The following is a 21,320-nucleotide window of genomic DNA, read 5'->3' on the forward strand; positions in this document are numbered from 1 at the left end:
AGGTAAAGAGTCTCCCATGCACATAATGTTCTAAAGAGAATGCCATTATTTTTTTCTGCAAATTTATTGGCATTATTCCAGAAAGGAATGCATGTAGGGAGAGAAAGCACAACATTAGTCAAGGTGGAGAATACTGAAGCTGAAAAAAAATAAATACACAACCAACAGAATTATGAGAAACAAACTTGGAATGGTGAAGGAGAAGATAATATGTATTTTAAATCTAAAAAATAAAACTTTGTGTTGTGCAGTTGCCACATTTACGTTGCGTTAAATACTGAAATGCTAACATATTTAGGAGAATGCTAGAGAAACAGGTCTCAGAATTGTTGTTAGAAGCTATGACATGCAGAGAAAATGTCTCAGTAAAATACGAGAAGAAATGAGAGACATAAGAAAAGAAAGTGAGATTGCATTATGTTCCTGGAACATCTTACCATATGAAAAGTGGGGCAAGAAAATGGTAGACAGTGGATAAATTGATTTAGGTGAGACATATAAAGGAAGTTTGGAGATTTTATAGCACAAATCCTGCAGGAAGGAAGTGAGGAATGTTGCACGGTGGATATCTTCCTCTGAGTGAAACCTCTCTTTGATATGAGCTGATCAGTTATTTTAGGAGAGCATCGGAGTAGTAGTGATGGTGTGCTCAAACTAAAACAATTAAGTGCAGAGAGAATATAAGACATTCACTTTCTTTTTTTCTTGATCATTATTTATTACCTTCTACACTTCTCCAAAAATGCCCAAACCACTGGCTGTCAACAAGATGTACTTAATATGAACAAGGGGAACAGTCCTTCATAAAGAACGTAAGCATTGACCCATATCACAGACAGACGGAATATCAGAAATCGCTGGCTCCATAATTGTATTGTACTAACTACATAACTACTTTGTTTTAATTAAAAGTTCTTACTAACCTAACAAATAAGAATGATTGATTTTGTTCACATTCTATGTTATGTAGAAATAGTGATAATGACAAAAATACATGGATCTATTTTTGACATCAAATACAGTATACAACTGTAATAAGTATTGCAATTGCAAAATGATATAAACTCTTAAGTTTATGATTTTGTTTAACTTCTCTCATTTACAAGGAGATAAGTCACAGTGGTATAGGAGCTTTTTTGAAAGGCTACAGGCTGCCCAGGGAAGCGGTTGAGGCACCATCCCTGGAGGTATTAAAAGACAGGCAGACATAGTGCTTAGAGATATGGTTTAGTGATGGTTTTTGTCAGAGTTAGGTTGATGGTTGGACTTGATGATCTGAAAGGTCCCTTCCAACCTGGGCAATGCTATGATTCTATGACACATTACATATGGAGCGATATACAGAATGGTTCCTGTCAGTAGAGACTTCGGACTACGTAACCAGCTCCAAAGCTCTTGGGACAAAATATACACATGTCCAGGTATAAGAGGTAAATGGCAGTGATAACTTACAACTCTGGTACAGCTGAATCTACTGAAGTTTCTAGACGTTTTAAAATTTACTTTGTTTAAATGCCCAAAATAATGTAAAATATGTTACAAGTTTTTACAGTATTATACAGTATAATTACAGTATTAACACTAAACAGGGTTATATTATTTGTTCTTTCACCTCATCTACATAAATTTTCATAGCTTTCTTGCTTTCAAACAGCGCCTCTAGTTTTCTGGACAGCTATTAATTATCTCCCCATTTTCAAAATTTATTCCTCTTTACAAACGTTAATGATAATTTTTACCCAAATGAGCATTTCAGCTTTAAAGTAATTGAAAACTAAGCAGCTACTTAACTAATCAGCTACTGAGAGATTTTATGTTCACCACTTACATCATGAAAGGAGAGATTTTGAAATTATATTTTTTCTGCATAGAAATGAATAGTTACAAAGCATTAGAGTCTTAAGCTATATCAGGACTCATTCTTCAAGTGCCTTTATTAATGATTCATGCCACGGAAATCTTCATTCTTACCTCTGTGACCTTCTTCACAGAAGAAGAATTTCATATGGTGGATGACTTTCTTCAGGTAACAGTTTGGGTCTATATAGTAACTCTCCCCTCTCTCAGAATATTTATATTTTTCATGGTTTGGGTCATTATACAGTTTTCCTAGGCTTATAATATTTTTATAAACAAAAGCATATTGTAGAGAAGTACAGAGGAGATATTCTTCCTTCTGAAGAGCTATTATCTTTAACAGCCTCTTTTTAATTAGCTTTTAAAATGTCTTGCTTTCTTTAAGCTTTTTCAGAAAAAACATTGCTATAGAACAGCACCTTCATGAATATACTCAGTAATCTTTTTGTCCAATAATAAGTAATGCATGGAAAATTACTTAGTTGTTCACTAAGATTATAGGCTAGCGGAGGTTCCAGGTATTATTACTTAATGAGGAGCACTTTAAGATAAAAATCTCAGAATCTTTTGTCTGCAGATTTCAAAACTGTTTACATTATTGATGCTTTTGAACTTTACAGAAGCTCAATGGAACTTGCATTCCGAACCCATGCTGGCATTTTTAAAAACAACTTCCACAATCACCAAGTTAATGGGACTTAACCTGGCGTATTAATTTTTCAATATAATTACAGTCTTTTCTTAACAAGTACTGCAAGCCGGCAGAAGAAGCACCCAGCTCAATTAAAAGCAGGGAAGTTGAATTCTATTGGTAAGTATTCCACTAATTCACTCGGTGACTTAGAATGGTTACTAAAGCCAGTAGTTTTAAAAGGCAGCAGATAAACTAAGGTACTAAAAAACACTTCAAGGAAAGATTTACATTGACTGTAGGAGGCTCTGAATCAGTCTGCAAATGACTGATTAGTAAAATGTGCTGAATACTTGCACTGATTGCTTAAGTCAACAACAGATGGAGGAGTTGGCATCCATGGACATAAGGCCACTCCTTCATATATCCAACTTTAGATGTGTAAGTATGAACATTTGAGCTCAAGCGTTGCATCCCAGCTTTTCAATCAGTAAAATAAGTCTTAAGGAAACCCCATTCTCACTTGTTATAGTGAAAATGCTGTTTAATTATTCATACATCAGCTGTGTCACAGACAACCACACATACAAACAACTGCCAAACATGCCTTGCCTTCAGCAAGTCTGCTCCCCCAGCAGTCCCAGCCCTCCCTTCCTGCTCCGCTTCAGCCTCTCCACACCCAGCTTCCAGATCTGGGCTCCCTTCCTCATCAGCAGCCGCCTTTGTTCCCAAACCAGCCCCTTTCCGCCTACCCAAGATCCCAGCCTCCTTACCCAGCGATCTTAAACTACATTGCTCTTCAGGCTTCTCCTCAGGTATGTCCTAGCCTCCCAACAGCCAAATTTTACGTCCTGTTCCATCCCTGGGAACAGGAGGGTGACGCCACTGAGAAAAGGGTCACCACGGTTTTCAGTATAAGACAGCAATTTACTTAATTTTTGGAAAGAGCAGAATTACTTGGGGTGAAATTTTCTGTCTTTCATACATATGTGGACACACACAAATACACAAAAGTCCTGCAAAAGAAAATAATGTTTTGCCCCAGTGAATTCAAATGATACCAGAAAGATTATATCTGGAAAAGATATTAATAACTGGAACCATTCATGGAGAAAATCTGGAATTGGAAGATGGGGAAGGGGAGCTGGGCTTGGAAGCTGAGAAAGTGTTTAGACTATCTGGGAAAGAGATAGGTTAGGTAAGATGAATAGGTGCACTGCCAGTTCTGCCTGTGAGGTAGAGAAACATGCAAAGTCATCATAGAAAAACTGGTAGCTCCAGTGTTTGAATATAAGAAAGTAGCAAATGAATATTTTCCAAGAACGTGATTAATGCTCTAGTGATCATTTAGAAACAAAAACCCAGAAGGAATATTTAGAAGTGCAAATTGAGGACATATGTATCACTAAAATATTCTGAGTGTAACAGCATTTTTTTTCATTTAAGTTCTAGTTGCATCAAAACCTATTTAATATTAATGAAATATTTAAAGTTAAGTTTCTCTTCTTTTTTTTGTGTGCTATAGTACAACAAAACAAATGAGTTTGCTAGTGCTACACTGGAGTGCTTTGAAGAAAATGCTATTATTTAGTGGCAGCTACTAAAAGCGTAACTGCATGTACAGTACAAATAACAAGATAAGTATTATGTTGCCTTAATGCATAAGTAAAGAATCCATTTCTGACCATTTTCCACACAGACCATTTGCCTAATGAAATCAGCCTTCCTTCCTCTTCAAAGTACTGCTTTGTATTACCATGGCTGGATGAAAATAGCCTTTTCACTGACTCAAACCACTCTCTCTCATTACCATTATGTTCAAGCATAGTGGAAAGCAAATTCAGTCATACGGCCAGCCTGATGTTGAAATAAAAAAAATTCCCATTTGATTATCTGAGTGAAAAGTTCCATAACTGAACTTTGTACAGTAGGCAAAATTGTATTAAACTCCTCATATGCTGAATTCAACAGGGATACTCAACATGCAATTTGCTTGCATGCACTCAAGGAGGGCAGAAAAAATAAGGCTCCACGACATAAACAAGCTCAGGGCAAGCATTCCAGTACAAATTTTGCCCACAATCTCACTGATGGTATGTACGTCACTATTGGGAAACCCCTACACTAGGATGGAGGGGCAACATTCTGATCTTTTGGGGCAGCTGCAATCTGAAAGCAATGGCATTACAGCAATTTAATAGAGATTAATAACTTTCTTTGATTCCAATATTAGTATGTGGCAGTCCATGTGCAAAATTATCCAGCTTTTGTCAAGTGTTTCCAGTGGATGTATTTTCTTTCTTAAATTTAAAATTAACAAACCTTCCCAGTCAGCTTTGAAAGATCATCTCCTCCCATTATCTGCATATCTTGCATAGACTGATCATTCTGAAAGAAGAAAGACAAAACTTTGTAATTGAATGTAACTGTATAAAATACAAGTATAAACATGTTAACTTTTTTTGGATCTTTCAGAGTCTTGGTAATCAATATTGTCTAATGCTGGTTAGTATTGGTGTATGACAAAACCACACTCTCACTTGTTCCTGTGGCTTCTGTCATCTCCTGGTTGTATTTAAGCTAATATCAAGCTCCAGGCTTTACTGAACTAGAAAAAGTTGCCTCTTTCTTTTTAAAATAAATAATGTTCCCTTGCTCGCTATTTCTTAATATGACAAGTGTTGAGTAATGTACTTGTCCCTTTCACAACGGGAAGACAGGAGGATCTCAACACTTGACCAAACACCTGTAAGCACTTTCTTTTTTTGGAACAGTCTTTAGAAACACAGGCAAAATGCGTTCACATCTGTCACTCACACAGAGAACTCAGCTATTCTTGAAGACGTTCACTAAGTATTTTTTTGGGGGGAGGGAAGTTTTCAAAAATTATCACTTGTTATCAAGAATAGCTTCAGTGTGCCGTACAATTTCAAGAGTTTTGGGTTTGCTTTTTCAACATACTCAAAGATAGAATCCTTGAGGTCAATTCCATAAAATAAAATACTGCCAATTAGGTCAAACTAAACACAACATAATAGTATGCTTTCATTTTCCTATTAGAAAAGGTATTTTTTTTAAAAAATCAGTAAAACAACTTTTTTTGATAAATTTGTTTCACAGACATTTCTAGTTGAAATTCGTTCTGATAGAGAAGTCTCAACCAGCTCTAGTTCGAATTCATGATGAGCAGCACACAGAGTTAAGATCACATAAGGGAGACATACAGAAGCCCTACTTTTAAAGGAAGACAAAGAGGCCTTAAAGAAGGTAGCAAATTAAAAAATATACAGTCATGGCCAAGCTATATGAACTTTCCAAACAAAGCAAGAGCAAAACTAAGTATAGTTAATGCGTTTTTTTTGCCAAATTGGTGCACGTGCTAATCTAATCTCCCTACCTGTAGGAAGACAGTGTTAGTCCTATTTTAGTAATAGCTGCAGCACCATGACGTGACACTGCAATTTACTAGTAACATCAGGAAGCTTTATCATTACAGACAACTGACAAAAATGCAGTACTTGAATACTTTGCTTTTATTTTGTAAAGTCAGTGCTCTGAAGTCAGATGTTTTTCCACGAATAAAAAATGGGACAGCAGGACTTCGAAGGTAGGTGAGGATTTACTGGGCTAAAGAGTTTATAGCTCCTCTTCTTCCCCTCAAAAACCAGCACCAGCGGCACGGTCCCAGCCGCACGCCTGTGCAGACGGAAACCGCATCTGCCCACGCTCACAGCCCAGGTGGCAAAAGTCCAGGGACTTCCAAGGCACCTTTGCAGCCAGCCGATCACAAGCAATCTGACATCCCCAGGAACTATTCGCGGTCCCCATGGGAACAGGTTGTCTAAATTAATACAGCCTTCCTGAGTAACTGTAGGTAAAGGTTGCAGAATTGCCCAGAAGACAATTTCTCCAGGTTTGCATGCTGCAGACCCACCAAAAGGCTCCCCTTTTACTCAGACTCCACTGCCCAAAAAACTCTCACACCACAGCTTTGTAAGAGGTCCTTGGTAGTCATTGCCTTGAAAGACACATTTTAGACCTGCCCTCACTTTTTCTCCACCGGATCTAGGAGCTTTAGATCCTTTTCATGCTGCTCTGCTTTGTTTCCTGGGAAACGGAGCTAGACCAGGAATGAAAGTTGCATCCCATATGTTTTCTAATATAAGTTTCAACATTTCTTTTGTTCTTGTAAAGAAAAACAGGAAGAAAAAAAAAACAACAAAGCAAGCAACCGATTCCTATAATATTATTTTAAAACTAAATAAAATGTGGAAATAGAGAAGATTTTACGTTCAGGCTTAAAAGCATAAACCTTTTGTTGTAGAGCAAGACAGGTCACTCTTCAAAAGTCAGGGACATATTCAGGTCAAGACTATAAAAGGCAGATAGTTTCTAATATCTATCATGGTACGTATAACCAATGCAGCGACATTTTTTTTTTCAATTCCAAATAAGAAAGACTGGAATTTCAGTAACAACCAACACACAGGAATTACCGAAGGGGCAGTTTGCCCTTAGTTGCTAGTTTAAAACAAGAGAGAAAAAAAATCCCAACAGTGAGGTGCAATGATTAATGAACTTATTTATATTTAACTTTAAAAAAATCTCGGGGGTCTTCACAGCAGCACTGTTTCCTTTGCATTTGGTATTTCTGGCTCCAGCTGAAAGGAAGATGCTGAAATAGCATCTTCATTGCTGGCAAGCAGTTAAGCAAACACAAAAGCCATTGAGAGCTGAGCGATCAGAGCATCCTGTCAAGCTGCGTATTCACACATTGGCCGTTGTGACACAATTGCACACAATTATGAAAATCCTCGTGTTCTGACTGGAGAATGATCTCTGTTAGAGGACAGGGCTGAGTATTCACTGTGCCTAAAAACCACATATAAAAATGCAGCTGAGAACCCTCCAGCCAAGGTGCTTTCAAGAAATGTAAAGAAAATTACTTGCATCATGCACTAGAGTAATTCTATTGCAAAAAAAATTTCAGATGCCTGATTTTAATGCCATTTATAACTATAACTACGCTCATCAATTAACTCGTATTGTAAAATACATACCTGCCAAACAGCAAGACTCAATACCACGATGTCACATTAGCGTAATCGTAATATTCACATAGATAACATGCACACTATGGTTGCCATAGGAACCTCTCAAGGCTTTTTGCTGAATTCTCAGTTTACAATCTCAAAATAACACTGCACTAAATATTAAGTATAAAGTGCAATAAATGTCAGGAAAGAAAAAAGAATTGGTACTGTTTCATTCAGTACCAATTACTGTCAATTCAGAACTGTTTGTTTTATTTTCATGTCCTCAAGTCATTCAGAGCCTCTTTTTTCCTTTCGGAGTTGTTCCATACCTTGACAAAACTGATACAATTGAGTTTCTAGGACTTCTTATAAATGCAGAGACATTAATTAAAGGTTCATTTTCCGTCTCCCAAAGTTCCTCAATACTTGCTTTCTAACATCCTTAAACCCTATCAACACTATTTTTGCTGTTAAATGTTTGACACTAAATATAATGTCCTAGATAGAGACATATCAAAATCCCACTGTGGTTAGTGCAGCACAAAATTTATTGCAGCTGTTTCTAACAAGATATGATGCATTTTGTCGCATTGCAAGCTATATATAATACTGCATTTCTGATTTTTTCCTGTGTTTAGTAAATCTGCATTTTCCAGGATAAATGTCACTTTCCTTGGTTTTACTTGCTATGTTGTGCTTTTTCACCTGTTCATCTTTGGGTTTTAATTCTATTTCATTCAGACCTTGTCAATATACATCTTCAGATCCTAGGAATACTTGACGAATGAAAGTAAGAATGTTGCTATTTCCACCTCCATTTTTCATGGCATGCAAGATAAAACTTTGAGTTTCTATGTTGATTGGAAGTATAGATATTTAAATTCCGTCTATACTAAGTCATGTCTTTTGAACTGGGTGGGGCACAGAATTATTACATCTCTTTTACATCTCCTGAGATCAACACTTGGACATAGTTCAAGTTACAAGTGAAATGAGTTGGGTGGTCTCAGGAAAATTTATTATAAACAGCATTGCTCATCTGAAAATTGCCCCAAACTGTGAACATCTGTTACTCTTCTAAAGAAACAGAATCTGGAGTACATTAATACTGGGCTCATTGAAACAATCATGGCAAAAAAAGAAGCTCTAACATAACAGTTTAAATGCATAACTAAATTATGAAATATGGACACCGGGTCATTATCACACATTTAGTTACTATAGTCTGCACAGTTCGTATGGAATTTCTTGGAAAAAATGCAATTACCTTTTTCTCCTAAAATTCACCGTGGAAACTCTTAACAAAGAAGGATGTGACCATCTGACCTGTTCTGCTTTGCTTTCTGCCACTTGGCTGATACAGCAGGTCCACTAACCTGAGGACAGCTGTAATTTTGCACCATCATCCCAACTCCCACAGCTGGGTTTTCCAGGAAGGTTTTGACGAAAAAGAAGTGGTTGACAGACCATTACTTTCAGTTGTCCCTTGGAACTTCAAGCCATTGAATACAGAGCATCTCGAAGGCTTCTCTTATCCTTCCCTAATGGCCAAGTGAAATGGCTAAGACAGAACTACTGCCTGTGACGTTCCCAACTGTGACTGACCCACAATCGACAGAGTTTGAAAAGCAAGAGTCAAGCACCTCTTCACCAGTAGATTTGGTGCAACATGTCCACTAAAGCAGAATAGAGTTCAGTCGTCACATTTACTTTGCCTCAGCTTTTATTTTCCATTAAGAAATATCGTTATGTCCATGTCATTAAGGCTGCGTGTGATCTATGCTGCTTCTGTTCTCATAGGGTGAGACCTCATGACCTCAAAACGTCTTCATTAAAGACAGGATCATTCTGTTCCTAATTTAGGCATCTGAAAGTTAAGACATCTAAATCTATGCATCCTGGGCTCCCTTTTAATCAATGGAGAAAACAAGATAGATCATCTGTTTCACCATATGGGATATCTACAGCAAATAACCTAAACATAGACATCTGACTGTGAGAAATCTGAAGTTAGGTGAGATGAATCCCAGCTTAAGACATGAGATCAGTATTTTCTTCCTAAAAACCTCACTAACCACTCGGAAAGAAATTCTTTTCAGTCACATTTACCACAGGCACATAAGAAGCAATGATCTTGACTATTGTCCGTTAGTAATATCCTGAACTATCCACTCTAGGGTCTGTCTCACACAAACGCTTTACACAGTTCCCCTCGGTACCACCCCAGGATAATATGCTTGCACATTTACTCAAAGGTTTCATTTTAATCTAGGTGAAATATATTTGAGGAGAGATTTCAAAAGATATTATTTCAATCTTTCTTCCAACTTCTGTCATTAAAAAAATATTAGCAACCAGTCTTTGCAGATTTTCTGCAAAAACTGCACTGGATGATTAATAGGCCTCTACACTCTAAAATTCTTGGAGCAGAAATAGAAATTTACCTATAAAACAATTGGATTTCATGTGGGGGGTTCATGATCATCAAGAATGGAGTCTTAATGAGCCTCAATAAAACAATAACTTGCATTTAATACTGGAGGAAGGATAGCAACCGGGTAGGCTACACTAATAGTAACTTTGAAGGTGATCTAAACAGCTGCATTTTGAATGGCACTGAGGGAACAAGGTATATGGTATTAAAGCCAAAGAGGAGATGACAATTACCAAGGTAATGAATGATGAGGATTTGAACAAAATTCTTAGTAGTGCATACAGTAAAGAAAAGCTGAGACTCTGAAACATCAGATGGCCACAACTGACTTATGAAATGGATATATGTTTTCAGATCTATGGCTACCATACAGTGCTGCAACAGAAATTGAAAATGACAGAAACCCCAAGCAGAACTGTATACTCTGGCACACAAATTAACACATATTACAGATATGTTTTTCAGTTGAGAAGAAACATAACACTCAGATGAAATCAGAGCAGATATGACAAGAAATTACTTTCCAGTTAATATATTTCAAAACGAAACCACAGAAGCAATGTCTGTCACACAACTTTTAAAGAGAAAATTAATAATTTGATGTGACTTAGCTGCAGCAAACTGATTCATAATATAACCAAGATTTCTGCATTTAAAAAAAAGCATTGCAGAAATTAATTGCAGGTATTGGCAGAGTTTGGATAGATGCATCTGCAAGTATAAAGACTTCTGCTTTGAAATTATATACTGTTCAATAATTACAATATCTTTTGCTACATGACCATGCTCTACCATCTCAGTCATGAACATAACAATTAAAATGAAAATTTTGATGTTCCAGTTTGGATCATGATGCCTAGTATGAAGCTTACTTGCTTTGCAGCCTGCCTCCTGAGAAGTACTTCAATATATGAATATTTTGGTTGGGGAAGCATCAGTATGGCATCTACATCATCTGTTAACGTATTTTGACTACTAGGTAAAGTCAAACTGACATATAAAGTATAGGCTATGAAATTATTCTCAGTATATCAGCAGAAGGAAGAAGAACATCTGTGGAGTGGTAATACATAAGATGCTGTACTGAGAAGCAACATACACTTGAACCGATACTATTCTCAGTTTCTTCTCTGAAGAACAACAGCTAAGAACAAAAGACCTCAAGAGCACGGACTGTCATGGTTTTCGTAGCAGGCAACTAGAAAGACTATCCAGGCTTAGAGTAGCAACATTCAGAGGACAAATAGTAAGTGCTGTTAAGTTGGAGACTTGTGCAAATGAGTGGGAATGCTATGGATCGCTTCCCACTAAAGACTGGAAAGCATGCCTTCACTTCCCCAGAATCAAATGTATACCAAATGGCAGACTGCAACCTCCGGGGCACACCCACATTCAAAATAATCAAGTGCCAGGTCACTGATATATTTGTAGGTGCTTTGAATACCTTGCAAACAAGCCCACAATGCTGAACCAACTGGAAATCAAATACAGAAAACTGGCATACACCCACTGTTAGAACACCACCTCTCCCGCAGGGACAGTAAAGGTATATTTGCACTGAAGCAGTGATGGTTTTGTGTATCTCTGTTAGCTTTAAAGTTGAGGCTGCGGTGCCTTCCTGAGCTGGTCAGCAACCACACCGCTGACTATGATGGGCCAAGATCTGTCTTACTGCTATTGCCAGCATAACCTGAGATAGTAAATTTATACTGGTATAGGTATATCTATCTGAGCTCCAGTTACTATAGCATAAGACATATTTTATATCTCTATGGTTAGATCTGCAGTATAACTAATTTGAAGATTTTGCTTATTTTTTATTCTTTTTCTTCCTTCTTGTTATTCCTTAACAAAAAACTCCATTGCACAGGTTTGGAAGTGCTTCAAATTCAGGCTAGTCTATCCAGTTCCAGGAAAGGCGAGAGTTCTGCAATGAGGAAGTTGGCTTTGGACAGAGAAACGCAGACAACAAACTCACTGACAGCAAGGAACTCCTTATCAGCTGACCTGTGGTAACACGTGTATGTTTCTTCTCTGCTGTAAAAGCACGGCAGATCATTCAGCTTAAACAACTCTCAGGGCAACAGTAAGTTATTAAAATTAATAAATTGGATTGTTTACAATCATCTGTTCACACATTCAGTAACTTCTTGTGTACCAGGACTCTTGCATGCCTTCTCTGTATTTAATCCAAAGGTAAGGTATCTTGAAATAGCCATCAGAAAATTCATCCCCTAGAGGAGTTGCTTCCATGGACATTCTCTGGTATGTAATGAAGCACAGACTGCCATTGAAGCCTTTGCCTTCCCGGTCAAAGCATTTGGAATCGATCTCTTCTTGCGCGTACTTTCAGACATCAACAAAGGTGAACTCGCATGCAATGTTAATGCAGATAACACAGGTTAATACAGGTTATACCTGCAACTAAGAACATATTTCCTAGGGGCAAATGTTAAAAGCTGTAAATTCTCTCCACTCTCTTATTTTGCTGGAAGCATGTGTTTAACACTATATTTCCACCTATTAATGTTCTGTAGATGTACAGAATAAAGAGATTTCAAATAAAGAAAATTTTCTAAAAACATGACTGCATACATAATCTATCCCTATAGTTTTATTGTGGGTAAAACTTGCCTTAAAAGTTCCCTTAAAATGTCTGAACAGAGATATTATTTCAGTTTTATTGGTATCAACAGGAAGTAACTCTACAGGAAAATGGCCAAACTGTTGTAAATTGCACCAGAATTTAGACCAGTTATCTTGGCTAAGAAGGATTGTAGACCATAAATTATTTAATATTTTCCTTTCTGGTTTAGCAATTAAGTTTTCTATATTTGCTTGGTATTGGTTTAATGTGTTATTTCGTTTAAGAACGAGGCAGTGACATTGCAGCACCACATATAACCATATGGCACAAGCAGCACCTGTACACTTAAAAAGATCAGCAAGAACTGAAATGAAGAACATGTGATACCAAATGTTTTGAATGGTATATAGATCAGAAACACAATATATCCGCAAAACTTGGGTTAGTTTCCACGGAGTGTAGTCTGAGGTTTCCTTGTACTATAACTTTTTATTCTGTAAAATAACATTTAAAACATAGAAATAAAATCTGCATATGCTCCAGGATGAGAAAAGGTACTATCAATTTCATAGGGGTGTTCAGTCCTGTGAGGTGAGGTTCATGCTTTGTCTCCCGAGATGGGAAGCAAATAAAATTCAAAACTTACAGGCAAAAGAACAATTTAGGAAGTGTCTTCTCCAGAACTGGAAGTCACATTTCCCAGCATCAATAGAGAATCTCAGCATGTCAGTCGGGACACTACTAGATCCATGTGTACCTTCTTACTCCATTTTTTGAAATGTTTTGTAAAGAAATGAACAAAAGTAAATGAACATTGCGAAAAATCGTATAGTGGATTTGTAGCTCCGTACTAAAAATCCTGTCCCTTGGAGGGTTCTGAAAGCACAAGAGAAAACAGCTTTCTCTAGACTAAGCACAAAGTACTAACCTTCTGACCCTGACTATCAGCAGCTCCTAGGATTTGGTGATAAAAGGAAGGTAGGAGAATCTTCAAATTTGTCAAATAGCCACAGGCTGAGAAAACAGATAGATAGGTGTAAGCAAATTCACAAAAGATGAGACTGATAAAAACCTCAAATGCTTAGCCCCTTCCAGCAATCTGGAGTCTAGCGTATCATTGACTCTTACAACTCGGCAGCGCTCTCTTTCATACCATGATGTTTAGTCCCTTGGCTAGTGACAAGTTGGAAACTTTTGATAACGCACAGGTCCTTTGTGAGTTTTCTTGCAAGCTTATTTTATAGCATCCCTTCTCTATTTAAATATTCTAACTTCTGTCTATCAAATGAGGAGAAAAGAATTTTGTATTTGTCACACAGATACTGCAACAATACTTGTTATTGCTATATTCCTTTAAAGTAACCTTTTTGGTTTATGCCTTACAGCACCCTTGGGGTGTGGCACTGCATGAACATTGCACATGCTGTGATCTGTTTTAAGAAACAGCATTTAAGAGATGCCAGTAAAAGAGAGTCATAGAATTCCTTGGGAAAATTAGAACCCTCCGGCTTCTTTTAATTAATTTTGCCCCATTTCAGATCTTAATATAAAAAACCACACACTAAATGGTATTATTAGCATCCAAATAAGTAATCAAGGTGATATTTTTCCAATGCATAAATATATCACGATACTTTCAAACTCGTCAGATCTTATTTGTAGAACAGTATTAGTAACCATTATGTTCTGGACTTTTCTTATACAGAAGAGCCTATCTCCCGGTCCCTGTACAATGTCCCTGAAAATAAGGACTATAGGCTCTCTTAATGAGGACATATAGTAATGCTGCAAATGTCATAATTTAGTAGTGGCTTGTTGTATTTTTGGCAGAATATGAAACAAAATACTTTACTAAGACTAAACTCCAATTTTTCAGGCTTTGTAACAAACCACTGCTTTACAACAAATATTGTATCCAGGGGAACTTTAGAATCTAACTCTTTGAAAAAATGACCTCTTGAATGCTTTTAATGAAATCCCTTGATGCTTTAAATCTGTTCTAAAACTGACCAATTTTAAAAACATCCATGTTCTCAAATGTCAAGATGTTCCAGAAACCTGCATTGCTTAAAAATACCAAAGATTTAAGCTCATGAAAAAAATATTTAAAAAAAACTTATGAAAAATTAACTTCAGATCTAAAACTCCATTTATCCATAGTAGCTGTACCCTCTGTAACATACTGTAATCTAAAACATTTATTTCAAATCGGAAAACATTTTTCAAAAGAAAACATTACAGCTTCTTAGAAAAATGTGACCCTTGGGGAGACAAATTTCTCCAGAAAGATTAGAAAATACCTCTTGCGGACTTTTCATTAGATCTGAAGTCCAGAAGAACAGAGTGTCAACCCACAATACAGGAAAACTGTAAAAATTTTTCAGTTAGAAGAAAGAATTCCACAGCTAAAAATCACAAATCAGTGTAAAGGAAGGTAATACCTAAGCAGGCAACAATAGATAAAAATGAGAAGTATCTTAAGGCAAGTAATTACTTGCTTTAATATGCCCTATAAATGCCTTAAAACAGTATTTTGATATTGCTGGAGAGCTGTAGCACAGCTCAGTATCGCTCTGCCTTCACTGCCACATCTGCTCTCGTTCTGTCCCCATGGCAATCAGGCCGCTTCCTACTCAGTTCTCCCCCGGCTGAGCTGTTTGGTTCCCCCAAATCTTTTATATGTGAGTCACTGAAACACTTACTCATATTTAAAAAAAATCATCAAGAATTCAGATGGTGCTAACATATTTAAGTGGTGTGTAGGTGTGTTATCTGATGCATACAGTTACAGAGATCACCTCTCTATGAGTAAGTTTTACATTACAGATAAACTTGATAAACTGACTGTATGATAGGCTTATTGTGACCTTTCCTGAACTATGCCCACAAATTAACGCCTACTTATATTATTAGTAACACTCCAAGCCCCTAAGCGGTGTCCAACAGGAAAATGCTGTATGTTTTAATTAAAATAAATTAAATCAGAAACATTTTCTTCCTCCTTACAGTCAAGACAGCCCCAAGCAAGTGACGAATTTAAGGTGTCATATCCCACAACTCTGCCATCATGTTAAATGGAAGCTGTAGATGCCTAGAAAGGAGAGCATCTGCCTCCAGACCTGAGAAGTTCCACAACACTGAATTTTAAGGTCACATTTTATTACATACAGTATAGCCTTCTCCCGTTTGCCTTAGAACACTATGAAAAATAGGTTGCTTCTCCAAAATGATTAGGGTTGAAATATCCATGCTCCTTCTGACACCTCTGAGGAGCATCTCTCAGATAAAGAAGCGGGAGTCTGAGGCGTGCCATGGTGCACCCTTGGTGACGAGGATCCCTCAACTATGGGCAGACTCCTTTTCCCAGCAGGAGCTGTGCTGACTGAAGAAGTTACTGCCCACAAGCCGTCCGTCCCCAGACGCTTGTAACTCTCCTTCTGGCAGGGGCTACGGCCAGGCTGAGATGCACGCCTGCATCTGGGTCAGTAAAAATGAATCCAGCAAAAGCTGCAGCGGTTCAATTAGAAAGCCTCTTGTAACTGGTCTCATCTGAGCTGAGGCAGGTTAGGAAGTGTTCGGAAGCAGCTGAGCTGGCAAGTGTGACCGGCAGGAGGGCACTGCAGTCACTGAGGAATGAACTGGAGACTGTCATTGTTCCAGCCAGTGCAGACGCAATCAGAAAAGAGACCCATTTCCAGTGCCTTAGTTTTCACACCCAACCACTAACCACCTGTACCTGATGCACAGAAGAATCTGGCAGGAGAGTTTATTCTCAAAGTTGTCTGAATCATGCTGTTACCCTAATAACACCAGCCACAATTTAACCAATAAGGCTGCCGTTCTTCTCATTATATTTTTGTAAACTTCTTTCAAAAATTCATCAGCTAGTTGCAAGAAACAGTTTTTGGTACAACTTCCGCTACCAACATATTTTCAGCTATTTATCTGAAAAGCTTTAGTGTCTCTGAGGCTGACATTTTGCAGTAAGACACTGCTGCACGTAGAAGTGGGGTTTTTGTTTCTTTCATGAAAAATATTCTATTTTTAAACACGTCTTAACACTTGGAAAATGAACATTTGGACACAATTAGGAGGACTGTGAATTGTAGCATCTCCGAACATTCTATCCACACAAAGTATGGTCTGTTTCCACAGTTCCTCGCCTTCTTAACCATCTCAGGTCTTACTAATTTTCAGTAATTAACTCAGAGATACAGAGATGGCATTGGTGCCTGCTTAACACTCGGGAGTATCTTTGGCTTGGAACTGTAAAGGACCTTTGACTCAAAACCTGTTTTAGCAGGTTTGAGCATTTCACAGAGCTTTCACTCAAAAAGATAGTACTAGTTTAGGGTGCAAATGCCATTTTATCCATTCACAGACATGGAAAAGTACACAGAGATAAAATCCCTTTGGCAATTCTAGGAGTAGATTTCTAGTCCCAAATCTCTCATCTTTAGCTTGCCCATGAGACATCTATTTGGCAGCACTGTCTACAATCACTAGAACACATTTCTCAGAACAGCAACAACTTTAAGGTCTATATCCTTGACACTGGCAGCTTCTGTGGACTAAATTAATGTCATATTTTTGTTGCCCATTAGCTTTTTAAAGTATATCATGCTGCAAAATTCTCTGTACAGGTGTTCACTGTCTACAGTGCTGACTGCAAGCCATGCATCTGAAAAAGGTTAAAAGAATATATTTTAGTTTTTGAATGTCTAGTACCCACGCAACCTCTCTCTAAATTAAATAAACAAACCCCATTTTGCCTACATTGAAGCTATTTATTTGCATGATAATTGATAATTTGCAGATAATTTGGACTTCAGTCCTCTGAAACTATTGCAGAATTTGGCCTTAAAGTTGATAGGAATTCATTCTACCAGGAAGGCTCCAATTTGTGATTCTTCCACAGCTACCCAGCATCAAGTAGATGACATGGTCATCAGCTAAACTGTGCGCATGAAGCAAAATAAAGGAAACTCACAACCTGCCCAAGAGAAAACCTGTAAGTACAAAAGCTAATGTGGATTCTCTTCCATCTAAGGACATGCATTTTTCTCAACAGGTCATAAGTTGTGTTTTCATGACACACAGGCATGGAGATAAACAATCATTGTAACACTGTTGTAGAGTCTGGGTATAGATGTGAATCACTAAATGCAAGCAATACACTTAGTTCTTTATTTTGTGTTGTTAAATAAATAAAACTATTTTGAAGTTAGTTGCTTTTTAGGGTCAGAATTACAACATATTGTTTTCAGATGTGAAGTTCATACTGATCTCAAAAAACCCAAGTTCCATACAGTAAAATTATACTGAATAAGAATAGGTTATTATGCAAAGCAGGAATGCACATTTTGTGCCATTCTTTACTCTGATTATAGTCTGATGCCTCATGCTGTTGTGTCTGTTAAGATGTAAGTATTTAGTAATGGTGTATGAGAAGTAAAGCTACACGGCAGAAAAATGAATTATTTTACTACATTTACCAACTGGCTTTCAACTTACTTATTACAAAATCCCTCTGTTCCTTACTCCTACAGTAGAGCGATTTAGCAAAACTATTTACTGAAGTGGCTTCATATAGCAAAAACATTCAATTTCTACTAAACAATGCTTGTTTTGTTGCTTGTTTTCAGAATTTTGCAGCACTAATGGTCGTGTTTATGCCAAGATTAATAACCAACAGTTGTAAATATATTTCAAACAACTGGAGGCTGAAGAGGAAACAGATCGTATCAATGGATTTGTTTGTGAACAGACTTCAATGCAACCATTGTGCATGGATTACAATTCAGAGGTCACGTTTTTTTATTAGTTATGTTTTGGAAACCATAAATAATGGATTCATTTTAAAGAATTACATGAATTGACCAATCCTCATAATCCTCTAGACATTTCCTCCAAGTGACTAGCAAACAACGTTCCTTTGAAGTTCATACATATTTTTCGGGATGATTTTCAACAATATCTTCTTGACATGAGAAGATGAAAAATGCACTTCTAGAATCCACAATTCAGACGCTATATGGAAAACAGATCAATATTGTGTAATAATCTGTGCTCAAAATGGAATTAACAACTAAAATGTATAATCTGATTATCAATAATTCATATACTCCCCTCTTTCAGAAGTGCATTGCACAAATTCATAGAATCACAGAATCATAGAATAGTTTGGGTTGGAAGGGACCTTTCAAGGTCATCTAGTTCAAGCCCCCTGCAATGAGCAGGGACATCTTCAACTAGATCAGGTTGCTCAGAGGCCCATCCAACCTGACCTTGAATGTTTCCAGGGATGGGGCATCTACCACCTCTCTGGGCAACCTGGGACAGTGTTTCACCACCCTCATGGTAAAAAATTTCTTCCTTATATCTAGTCTAAATCTTCCCTCTTTTAGTTTAAAACCATCACCCCTTGTTCTATCACAACAGGCCCTGCTAAAAAGTCCATTCTTATAAGCCCCCTTTAAGTATTGAAAGACTGCTCTAAGGTCTCCCCAGAGCCTTCTCTTCTCCAGGCTGAACAACCCCAACTCCCTCAGCCTGTCCTCACAGGAGAGGTGCTCCAGCCCTCGGATCATCTTTGTAGCCCTCCCATGGACCCCCTCTAACAGGTCAATGTCCTTTTATGCTGGGGGCCCCAAAGCTGGATGCAGTACTCCAGGTGGGGTGTCAAAGCTATTCAAAATATTATTCAAAATATTTTTCAAAATAACAGAGTTTATTATAACAGTGTTATTTCTAAATAACAGAGATTACTGGTATTCTGTCACTTCAGTCCACAAAGGAATAACCAAAGAAATCACAAAAGTCCTAAGGAAAAGTATCAATCTCACTCCTAGTTTAGCTCTCCATGGTTTTCAGTGAAAAAAAGCTATGCCACTGAGAGTCACTTGCCCAAAGCATGAGATTTACTATCATACTTACTTTGTAAAATATAGTAATTGAGAGAATTAAATAGACATCTATGGATAACGATATGGGAATACTAAACATTTCACAAGAACGGGTAGCAATGCATGTAGAAAGCACACTGGTCTGCCTAATAAAAGCATGTGGTGTTTTTTGTCTCTTCCACCAGCCTCCTCCACCAGTTTCAATGACTCGTAGCATGATTCTTTCAATTTTTAGCTTCTGTCATTTGTCTACTAAAGAAGTCTTAATTCACACGCATTTACTTTCTCTTCTGCTGACAGGTTGCTGAAGACTTCTCAAGAAAGTCTACAGACTCTGCGTACTTCCTCTATTTCTCCACTTAATTTTTCCAATTCCATTTCAAAACTGAGCTTTGGTTTAAAGATCACCTTTGGCATACCCATGGAACAGGTTTAGGTGATATTGAATCTATTAGTAGGGGATTAGACTTGATGAGTCAGAACATCCTCTTCTGTCTCAAGCTTTAATTCAACCTTTACCTTTATCGGCCTGTCATAAATTATCTCTTCCACACTGAACAAAGAGAAGCTCTAATTATTGTTTGTGAACGCTCTGCTCTTCTGCTATGGTTCTCATGCTATGTTTTTTTACAAAAACATATCCCATTCAGCCCTTCTCTTCATGACATCCACATCCTTCTTTTCCTTTGTTCACTCTTCTGGTTCATCCTCAAACATTATTTCTTGTCCAGTCCTATCCACTAATTTGTAAACACCCTCATAAAACACCTTCCTGCTTCCTCTGTTGTACTTCCCCCTGCGTTCTACCTAATTAATCTGCTAAAGTTATCAATATCACAAACATACTAAAGAATTTCTGGATTTATGTTTCTTAACTCTCCTGCTGTTGTCACTTTCTCCTTAGACAACGTTCCCAACTGCAAATTCTTCCTCCATTACTTTTCATCCTTAACTTCAACCTATGGTGTTTCTGAAAATAATTTTGAATTCTTCTATCAATCTGAAACTCTCGCCTCTTTTCAACTTCAGAGCTCTGATTCTCTCTGGAGGAGCAATCACTAAGGAAAAAAATTAGTATGGTGAAAACTGAACACATTAGATTTTATTAATCCAGTTTTGAACTCAAAAATCTCTGCAGTCAATTCCGCTGTTCCTAACTTACATTAAAATCCAATGTCTTAGAATTTAGTATCTAAGAAGCTGTTGAATTCTATCAGTTCTTATGTCAGTGTTTCCAGAATACATTGTTTTCCCCTAAAATTTGGCATGCAGCTTTCCATACCTGCATCAAATTTACTGTAAGGACTATCCTAGCGAGTTCCTACCCACTATACTTATTGCCTCACTACTCTTGAGTTCATTCAAAAAAGTGTATGTTTTCTCTTTTCTGCCTCTCAAAACTCGGAGATGCTGCGTCTAAAATTTCCATCATTGGATTTTATTTTCCACTCCATCTACTTCCTGACTCTTACCCTTAAGTCTACGTGATACTTCCATATCTGTTTATTTATGAAATCATATTTTCTAACACTCCCCTTGCTGCTTTCTTGTAATTTCCCTGCTGTGCTCAAAGCTTGTAAAGTCACCATAGAGCCTTTAATCAAATCCCCATTTAAACAATCTTCTTATTTTGAGCTCATTTAAATACACAAAATTAAAATGAGAACAAGTATATTGTATCACCTGTAAGTCTAGAAGAAAGGTCATTCTCCAAAAATCGTATTTCTATGGAGCAAAACTATCCACGTATTTTCCATTCATGATTCTTTTCCATTTCATAGTTATTTTTAATATAATTCTTACTGATTAAGAAGCCTTAAAAATCTGAGTTATAAAAATGTTATCAAATGTTTCTTTGCAAGTTGTATAT

General features: G+C 37.2%; 1 protein-coding gene across 4 annotated transcripts in view; it reads right to left on the bottom strand.

The window, feature by feature from the left end:
• Nucleotides 1-21,320, bottom strand: part of PRTFDC1 (phosphoribosyl transferase domain containing 1) — a 47,376-nt gene that overhangs the window by 15,425 nt on the left and 10,631 nt on the right. For all 4 annotated transcript variants that reach the window (XM_054192851.1, XM_054192849.1, XM_054192847.1 and 1 more), the window contains exon 4: nucleotides 4,811-4,876. In XM_054192851.1, the coding sequence (XP_054048826.1) occupies nucleotides 4,811-4,876 (66 nt within the window). The remainder of the gene's footprint in view (nucleotides 1-4,810; nucleotides 4,877-21,320) is intronic.

This window comes from Rissa tridactyla, chromosome 2 (genome assembly GCF_028500815.1).
Source record: "Rissa tridactyla isolate bRisTri1 chromosome 2, bRisTri1.patW.cur.20221130, whole genome shotgun sequence".
Classification (NCBI taxonomy): Eukaryota; Metazoa; Chordata; class Aves; order Charadriiformes; family Laridae; genus Rissa; species Rissa tridactyla.